At 42.8% G+C, this 10,239-nt stretch overlaps 1 protein-coding gene across 1 annotated transcript; it reads right to left on the reverse strand.

The window, feature by feature from the left end:
* Positions 1–787: 787 nt before the first annotated feature.
* On the reverse strand, positions 788–9,581 carry PTTG1 (PTTG1 regulator of sister chromatid separation, securin). Its single transcript, XM_029584023.1, has 6 exons — positions 9,467–9,581; positions 8,770–8,864; positions 5,972–6,177; positions 4,835–4,913; positions 2,953–3,111; positions 788–935 (listed from the first exon to the last, which is right to left on the reverse strand). The coding sequence occupies exons 2-6, from the start codon at positions 8,855–8,857 to the stop codon at positions 856–858; spliced, it is 612 nt and encodes a 203-aa protein (XP_029439883.1). The 5' UTR covers positions 8,858–8,864; positions 9,467–9,581; the 3' UTR covers positions 788–855.
* Positions 9,582–10,239: the final 658 nt, after the last annotated feature.

Below are 10,239 nucleotides of genomic sequence, written 5' to 3' on the forward strand. Positions count from 1 at the left end.
ATGAACTATAATTGGTATTCATGCCAACTAGTATCCACATAGTTAAGATGTTATGCAAACATTATGCACTGGAAATTGTTTGGCACAGTATTGGGTGTTACATTTCTTTGGTCATTCCTTCATGTGAGCTGTCTACAAACCACATAATGGGACCTGTCCCCATTAACCATTCTACAGTCAAGTGTTTGCAAACCATTACAAATTGTATGATCATAAAATGGCCCAGTCAAAGCCCAGATCTCAATCCAATTGGGAATCTATGGTACTCTTTGGAAGTTGCAGTCCATTAGAGGCATCCAACCAACCTGAAGCAAGTCTGCCAGGAAGAATGGGCAGAAATCACTCCCAGAAGCTTACCCCAACACTTAAAGCTGTTATTGCAGCAAAGGCTGGTTCTACAAGTGCTAGTCTGAAGGGGCTGAATACTTGTGCAAGCAGCATTTCAGTTTTACAAATATTGAAAGCCATGAATTATGACTGAAGATTTGCAACATACTGTCTGGAACAATCTTGTGTTTCCCTTATAATCTATAAGAATCTGACTTTAGGGGGTTGCATACTTTTGCAAGCCACTGTATATGCTCCAACTATAATCTTGATAACTGATTCTAAAGATAACAGCATCAACTAATTCTTATCTGAACCTTTCAACTGCTTGACAGGCTGGTACTAGTTTTCCATGAAGATTTTCCCCAGCAGCTCCTCACATTAACTTACCAGCACATGATTCTGTTAGCGCTATGGATTACAGTATTCCCGCAGAACAAGCAAGCTAGTCAAAGCCATCTCCAATTCACATTAAAATAACTTTATTGAACAATTAAGATTAGTCTATATACAATTTACAACAAATTTCTACAGTTCATATATCGGTGGCAAGTCCACTGTGATTTCCTCCACTGTAGGCAGATTAGACAGATCAGGCTGTAGAAAGTCTAGAAGAAATGAATAAGAAAAAGCTTAAGAGACCTAAACCAATGAAAGGAATATTTTTATGGAGTGGTTGGTAGGGCTTGAGCTCCAGTTATACTACACAGAGCCAATGGTGCAACTCCTAGCTATGTACTGGCATGTGCCCTTAATCATAATTCTACATATCCATACTAAGACAGGCAACTGCATTTATAATTAAAGCATTCTAGTTCTAGAAGAAAAGAAGGTTTGGATGTTTAATAAAATCCTAAAAGGAATAAAAGGGGGGAAAAAGACAGTAGCATTTAACTTGTAACAATGGAAGCACCTATGTAGGTTGGATATTGGTATGCCAGCCCTAGACATAATATAACCAACATGAACTCTGACTGACAGAATTATGTAGTCACCGCTAAACCCAAACTAATCAAGCCACAAAACCAGAGCAAACTAGGAATAAAATCTAAAGCAACCATGGGAGCCAGAGAGTTCAACTGGCTACTTTTAAGTTTGCCTTCATGCAGGTCTGAGAATTGCTTTTCAATGCAAGTTAAAACTGCAACACTGAAAGCAGCATTTCCTCAGCTAGGCTAGCAGATTGCATAAAATTCTTTAAGACCATGTTGAAAATGTTTAGACTCACTTGTTTTAGCTTCTCTGGGTTTTACACAGCAAGATTATATGTTTTAATGTGTTTATTGATGTTCTTATGTTTCTGTATATTGCTTAATGCTTATGCATAAGCAATTAAGTTAAGCAGCGAGTGTGCAGCAAGAAGAGCCCAATAAGAGCTGAGACACAGCTGCAGTTCCATTCTTTCCCTCCTGCCAGCAAGGGAGGTGGAGAGCTCTGCTTCCTTGGTTTCTTCCCCCTCAACTGAGTGCACAGGTCCTAGAGTCTTCCAAGACCTTCTGGCCAAATGCAGTTCAGCTTGCAGAGGGCAGAAACAGTGTGACCAGATACAGTGCTCAGGATGAAGGGAATCCTGTGCAAGAGTGTGGGAGCCAGCAGCTTAAAGCACCGTGAGGATAACTGGTGTCTTAGCTTGCCAATCCATCTAATCTGGAGGGGTATTTGATCTATTAGTGATGTCACACCACTTCTTTAGAAACAGAAGGCCCTCAAGCAGCATTTTCTCAACTGTAAGCCCCCACACAGGCACGGAGGTAGTGCTATTTAATGGGCTGTAACCCAGGTGGATTGTCTAGGACATCAATAACCAGCTCTGCTGGCAGCAGTAGGAAAACAGGGTACAAGACCCCAGCGTGTCTGATCACCAGAATAGGTGATACAAGCCATCTCTACTTTGCCAATAGTGAGGTCACTGAATTTTGTGACCATTAGAAAATTGAAATGAAGTGATTTACTATGCAACAAGTACATCCATGCTCTAGCAAAACTTAAGTTACAGTATTTTCTATAAGATGCAATTATGCCAAGTCTGCATATTCAAGAACTGGCCATTAACAGTTAAAGAAATGGTTGATGTGCAGCTTTGCACTTTTGAAGAATGTACACAGGAAAACTTCTATTCTGTTATGTATTGGGCTATGTCTGGTTTTATTTGATGTGTCCTGCAGAGCAGACAGATCAGCCCTACATAGCCTGGATTCCTGGACCAAGCTTTTACTCACTAGGGTAGAAACAGCATTCACAGCTACTGAAGGTCACCGAAAACCAGTGCACTTATCAGTTGCTTGGAGTACATTTGTACCAGGTCTTCAGTGTCTTAACCCAGACTCTTGCTGTTGTGTAAAATGAGGGGACATCCATGGGTAGCGAGAGTCCCATGTAGCAGGAATGGATTCAGCTGGAATATCAGAATAGCTACTGAAATACAAGTTAGCCCTCCTCACATCAGATTCCTACCACTGAATTTGGTTTCTTGCACCTGTTGAATAACCACCCTGCATTTTTTTTTTTTTTTTAATTTAAGTCGCACCAGATAAACTACTTAAATCTTGGAAAAAAAATAGATGTGTGCAGTCTGAGGCAGAAACTGCAAGCTTGTCTTAGGAAGATGTTTAATGCTTGACCTACCCAGCTCCCAGGACACCAGAGGCATTTTCATAGGTGACGGGACCATGTTTACAAGCTTGTCCAAGTGTTCCTTCTCTTTCTCCAGCACGAAGAGGGGAACACCAGCCAAGTTCAAGTGACTGAGCTTGTGTTCTTCAGGAACCTCAAAACATTCAAAATCTAATCAAGGGGGAAGAAAGTAGAGCAGTTTGTGTTTCCTTAAATAATGCAAAGATGCAAGTGTTTACACTAGCACTACACTGAACTTTACATGGGGGCTCGATGACCAGTCCCAGTTTCTTGAACACAAAGCCATGTGAGCCGTTTGGACAGTAGTGAAGCTTTGCCAGCTGCCAAGATCACAGTGATGTCACTTCCCAAAGGAAACCACAGAACTGGGAGCTCAGAAGCTGATACCTTTCAAAAAGGCTGTCTGAGAGCCAAAAGAACTGCAGAGAACTATCTGCAGCTTGAACCTTGATTGGCAACACTCACTGGATAAGTCTGGCTCATGCTTTACAATTTAGTCTGCTCCTTAAGAGTTCTCAGCAAGGTACACACCCAATCCCAGATACATGAGAGTGTGCCCACCCACTATGTTACCTACCACATGACTAGTGTACCCATGGTCACTTTACCATGATTTCAATGTTAAGTGTCAGGCTGCTTTTAAATGGGCAGAACCTACCATAAGCAGTCACTGTAGAGGCTTTGCTGGCTGAAACTTAGGCTGAGTGCTACCTTAATAGTAACCAAAAGCCATCTTAAGATTTCCTGGAAAGCCTGCTACAGTCCTATATTTGTAAATTTTCAATGTTTATTTTTATACTGACATTCATGATACAAATAATTTGAGTTTAAGTGTCATTCATGGGGTATACAGAGCTAGTTTACACAAGCTGGAGAAGTGCAAGCTTCTAGTGGAACAGGCTGTGCATTTTCTAGCCCTGCTCCCGACCTATGAATTCAGGGATGGTGTGACCCCCATTCTCCCAGCAAATGAGAACTCCCTCCTTGGAGCTGGCAGAAGTGCTAGCACCTTAGTAGCAGGACTACCAAATTTTAGCCAAATCCAGCCACATGCACAGGATTCAGCTGTTACAACATACTTTAAGAGACAAGCTACTAGGGATATGCATGGCAAGAATGAGGCTTTTTTTGGTTCATGAGTATATGAACCAGAAGTTAAGACAAAAATACTTGCGTTCTTGGGAATGTGCCAAGGGTGGGTCCCATTGCCATACAACAAAAATGGTACTGTCCACAAGGAAGAACTGCAGTGCCATCACTGTAGCACATCCTCTGGATAGAGGACACCATTTAGTCAAAAAAAAAAAAGACAGGCCTGGCTAGCCTTGGGTTCAGTCTAGGCCCTGTTTGTTTTTACATTAACATATGGTGCCTTCTCCCATTGACTTTACTGTAAAAAAAACCTAACTTATTTCAAACAAGATGAAACACTGACCTATGAAATTAACTAGACAAAATGAGCTTAGACACTGCACATCCCCTTGTTCCATGCAAACTGATTTGATATGAATCAATTCATGAAGGTCAGTATAGAAAAGTATTAAATAGAATAAATCCCTAGAAGTTACCATAAAAATGGTATTTTAACCTAGTCAGCTAGGTTCAGTACAGACTGTCACATTAAGGCCATCACTGCTAGCCATAAAGCAAAGTCCAGACAATAGTTTTCAAATTGTATTTGCAAAGCCAGCTGTCCATTGCTACAGAAGGGTCATTACTCGTTTTGGCATGCAGTAACAGATAGGGTTCTAAGGGAACAAAGTTTTACAGCTCACCATAATGGAGCAAGTTTGATATACTTGGCTAATACTAGCATGTTTTGTATACCGTCATTCAGTTTTGCCATCATAATGGTTTACAGTAAAGTTCTTACCTGAAGGATCATAGGGAATGAGCTTTTCAATTTCTGGATAGTTCTCTTCAGTTTTCCTCTTACAGAACTCTACCTCTCTCTAAAGATTAAGAGAATTTAGAATTTGTTAACAAAGTTGAACTGGCAAGAGTTTGAAATGGTTAGCAGTGACAATGTTTTATAACTTCTGACCCCTCACAGCTTTCATGCACATTTGTGATCAACGGTGAGAAGTAGACAACCAGACCTAAGAAATCTCTGCTGACCAGGGCAGCAGACTGCAAAAGCTAGAGGAAAGGAAGAGCAAAGAGGCAAATACAGCAAGAACAGAAAAAGAAGTTCCAGCCCTCAAGTTCTAATATTGCCTTCCTGATTCAGTTTGATAAATCATTGAACAAATGCTTTTATGCCCTCATTCTAACAGGGGCTTGAGTTCAATAGGTTTTAAGTTAAGCAAACTACAACACATAAGTGCCCAGGTCAGTTTCAGGAAACTTGACAGAAAGCAAATATAAATCATGAAAGTAACTAGAAATGGGATGCTAGTCAGGCAGCATGAAGTGCCTGTTATTTGTAGGAGTCTGGCAGCTGTTATGGAGCAGAGCTGTGTTCCTGTTCAATTTTTATGTAGATTGCATGCAGTCAATTGGCTCCTTTGATTCCAAGCTTTTATCCCCTTGCTTGTTTCATTACAGATCAGATAGATACTTCAGCCTGAGAAGATTGGATAGATTGCAGCAATATAACTAGCTCAGGTTGTACATACTACATTTCATTTTGCTATTCTGAATTGGCATGCTACTACAGCTGTACTTCAAAAACTTTTCTAGAAGATAAATTCTAGCAGCTATTAGTCCTGAGAAAACCAGATTGTTGTAGGTTGATGAGCCCAATAGGCCTGTCTCCAAAACATGTTGAACCAATAAAAAAAGGTATAAGCTTCCAAAGAATCCTGTAATGCTAAGGATTCCTCTAGGGGGAAGGTGGGGGAAATGAAAGATTTAGTTAGTGACTTTCTAATGAACTGCAGTGGTACAGAGAAAGGATTTTTGAAACAGGCTGCATGGAAAGTCTTTATTCCAAAAGAGATTAAGAGTAAAAAAAGGATTGATTACACATTAAATACTGGAATACACACAGATGGGACCGTGCACTCACCTTTGGGACTGCAGATGCTTGCACTTTAGGTTTCCTACATACATTCCTTTTGTTTGTGACTGCAACAGCTTTGTTAGATTCAACCTGGCTATTGACGTTTCCCAAAGCCTTCCTTGCAGATTGAGTCAAGCCAGGTGCTGCGTTAAACACTTTTCCAGAACGGGGAGTCTGCAGAAGAGACCGTTCAGAGAAGGTCCTTGCTTTTCCTAAGGAGAGGGAAGTGAAGAGTGACATCCTGGAGTCACAAAAAGCCATAGTAAAGCTTGATACCCTGCACACTTTCATGCTCCTGCCCCATTAACACTGCCATTAGCTACAAATCCAGTAGCTGGGTAAGGAGTGTCACGTTCTGCCCCTTACTAGCATTGTTGCGTTTTTAAAGATGTGGCCTCAGCACGTCACACCTGAACCAGAGTCTGCCCCTCTAATGTAGGGCAGTTAGCTTGGTGCAAGACTCCCCACTGGGAGGAGTCCTGTGAGTTAAGACCTTCATTCATGCGATGCAAGAGCAGGGAAGTAGATTGTGGAAGATGCCACAGCCTTAGTCCAGTGTACTGAAGGCGCAGAGGCCATCTTCAGGGAAGGGAGACTGCCAAGGAAAACTTTTGGAGAAGTGCAACAGTCTGGCAGAGAAATGCCCCAATGCAGATGTGCTAGGAGAAATACTTCGTTTATTGCAGGAGGATCAACTGAAGATTAACCTTTTGAGTGGGGAGTTCTTTTGAAGGGAGAAGCTGCCCTGCCTTTGGAAAAGGATCCTGAGAGAAAAAATGTATTCAAGAGTCTTCAAATTGAATTTCATCTAAAAGGAGGAGATGGCCTTCTCTAACCAGCCAAGTGCAGAAGGGTCCAGGAAAAAAAAAAAAAAAAAGGATACCTTAAATACAGACTGAACAATGAGTGTTAAGTTTTGTAGAGAAACTGGATAGCAAGCAGATGAGCACCAGTAAGGGAAAGCCCCAAGGGCCTTGACTTTCTCCACCCCCCAGGAACACCAGGTCAAGCAGAGCCCCTTGACCTTCCTTGTGTCTCCCATGTCCAAAAGCTGACCAGGATATTCCACCAAAAGAGGAATTGAATTAAATTCTAGAAAGCCAAACAAATCAGTGGGGGAGCAAATGTTTGGCTACTTTTGGTGACCAGCATTTGCTGCTCAGGAGTAGAAAAACAATTCTCATTTACATCCCTCATGAGAGGGACGTTAAATTCAGTAGTCCAAGGCTTTCCTTTATAAGACATATTTGATTGACCAACCAGGCAAAATTACTCTTCTTCCCAACTGTTACACTGATTGAAAGCACTTCATCTAGGTGTCTTTAAAAATGTCACATGGTGAAAAATCTTCAGAGGGATAGCCATGTTAGTCTGGTGTAGCAACACATGATAAAACTTGAATGGCACCTTACAGACTAGTTTATTAAAGCATGAGCTTTTGAGGACAGTATATAAAGTGCCACTCAACTTGTTATTTAAAGATTTTTATATACCACAGCACATGTCACATCACCTGTTTACAGATAACAATAATTCAGCAAGGCACTTTACAATACAACATGTAAACTGATATAATAGGTAACAAGGTTTGTTATATTTAGAATGAAATTTAGATCAGAGCTTCCCAAGTTTAGGTAGTAACCCCATTTTAGCACTTGAAAATTCAAATGACCTAGTAGTACATAGTCTCACTCCAATTACTTTTCACACTCCCTGTATTCCAGCTTCTACCTTCTCACCCCTCAAGCTCCATCCCCCCCCCCCCAGCTGATCCTTATAGCCACAGCTCATGTCCTCATCCCTTTTATATAATCCCAAATGATTGACATCCCCTCACTTATGCTTCCTTCCCTTCTTACAGCCTCCAATAAAAAGTCTTATTTCTCCCCCCCCCCCCCCACTGCCACAGCCTCCTTCTCAGACCCCTACTAGCTGATCCAATATTCAAATACCTCATTCATCCAATACTCTTTCAAACATAGCCTCCTAGTCAGCAGTAACTTTAGTGCTGCTATCACAGTGAATAACTGGAGGGAAGAGGGCAATATTCTTGGGTAGGGTCAGTGGCAGTTTACACTAGCCCATGCACTCACCCCCTCATGACTAATCCCAGCCCAGACAGCTACACAAGTAACAAAATTCTGCAGGCCTTGCAGTGAGCCCCAATACCTCCTCATGAAGGGCTTCCAGTTACCATAGAAATCAATATAGGTGGGGCCACTGCAGGGCCCATGCCCAATTCCACTACTGCTGCCAGCAATATCTGAAGCATACTTCTGAGGTACTTATAACCCCAGTTTAAGATTTGACCCCATTTGGGGGTCACAATTCATGTTTTCACATCTAAGCCTCTGGAACTATTAACAAAAAAAAGGGGGGGTAAGGGACAAGTTACATCAAGTCATTCCCTCACCTAGAGAGGCTTCCTTCCTATACAGAAGACCAAGTCCAATTATTTTACCTTGCTACACTAGCAGACTTATTGAAGTCTGTCCACGTCAGTAAATAAAATTTCAAATCCAGCGTGCTTTGGCTTTACTCACGTCACCAAGTACCTTCTCTTTATGGGTTCTAAAGCAAGAAAGTAGTTGTCAAGAGATGTCACCCACCTATTATTTGGCTACAACTTTTTTTTTTTTTAACTCCATTGCTTCTGCTGGACATGCATCCATCCTTCCATGGCTTTCACACTTTTTTTTAGATTGCTACTTTCAGTTATAGTCACACTTACTTCAAGCTTCAACACTACAGCAAAAAAAACAAAAAAAAAAAAAAAAAAACTACACCCCACACCCCTCACTTACCAGATACTGAAGGCAGCCTCACCCGATCCTTAGATGTGGTATTAACTAGGCCTCCATTCTCTTTGTCCACGTAGATCAAAGTGGCCATGCTCAAGCTGATTAAAGGATGACAAACAGCTTAACCTTTTCTCATACAAAGAAGCTGTAGATCTATGGATTAACAATACATCTGCAAGGAAATTGAATTCTAATGAAGAAAACGCTCAAAAGCTCCTCACAGATGCATTGTTAGGCCAATAAAAGATTTCAGCTATTAAAAGTCAGAGAGAGATCTTGCTACTTGACTACATTCTACATATCCAAACTGAATTAACAGGATAATCGCAGTTCGTCACTCATAGGAAGAGGACCCTAGACCCCCCCATGCTGTACTTTTACCGCGGACCTGATAAAGCCCATTCCAGGCTCTGGGTTGGGTTTTTTTTTAAGCCCAGTTCCTCTTAGAAGTTGCCCGTTTTTATTTTCACACAAATAACCTGGGCCTTTCTTCTAACACAGACGCAATGCTTTAACTATAAGTACAAACCGCTTTCCTCCCACTTAAAGAAACGGCACCAGCAACTGCAAAACCCGAGGGAATGGAGCAGCCACGGCTTCCCCGTTAGGCAGAAGCAGAACCAACAGCGCTTTAGCAAGCGCCCAACACGGAAGGAGCGCGCTGCCCCGTCCCGGGAAGGGGGGACGAGCTCCCAAATACCTCGTCCAACACAGGCCGCCAACCGTAAAGACCACAGCAACCGCACTTCCGGATGCTCCCAGCCACAGCCGCCAGTATTCAAACAACAACCCGCTCTCTGATTGGTGGCCTTGCAACTCACGTAAGAGGAGGAGACGCTCCGATTGGTTCGATCTTAAAAGACCTGATTCGCTCCTGAACGGTGTCCAGGGGGGCGGGGACTGGAGCGTAAATCCCCGAGCAGAGCCGGAAAAGGGCAGGGGGCGGGGCGCGTTTCCGAAGGAGCCACGTGATGAGCTCCGGGAAGAGTCGCGCCAATAAGGAACAAGTTAATGCTCTGGCAAGGAAGGGCACCTGGGGCTCGGCCAGGGCGGCTTCGTGTTTCTGCCGCCCTTGGACCGATGGGCTCCCACCTCTTGTGTCACGGCCCATCTGGCACGATTTCACTTCAACATGGCGCCGACACTCCTTGTTGGGACCCTTGATCTCATTTAGTTTAGCTTTACCTTTCTTATGTTGATACCATTACCCCTTCACCAACAACACTTCCTTTCTCGTCCCTTTCAGCCCACCCCCGGCATCATCATCTTCTCTTCTCTCTCCCCCACTACACCTCTGGCATCATCATCCTCCCCACCTTCCCTCTCCCTCCACACCCCGTGGCACATTCATCTGCCCCCCTCCTCCCATACCTCGTGGTATATTCAGCTATCCCTGCTCCACTCTGGGATCGGCAGAAGTCTGCGAGCAGCGCTTACTTGGTGCTGCTTCTTTTACTACAAGCTTCCCTCTCT

Source organism: Rhinatrema bivittatum, chromosome 18 (genome assembly GCF_901001135.1).
Source record: "Rhinatrema bivittatum chromosome 18, aRhiBiv1.1, whole genome shotgun sequence".
NCBI lineage: Eukaryota > Metazoa > Chordata > Amphibia > Gymnophiona > Rhinatrematidae > Rhinatrema > Rhinatrema bivittatum.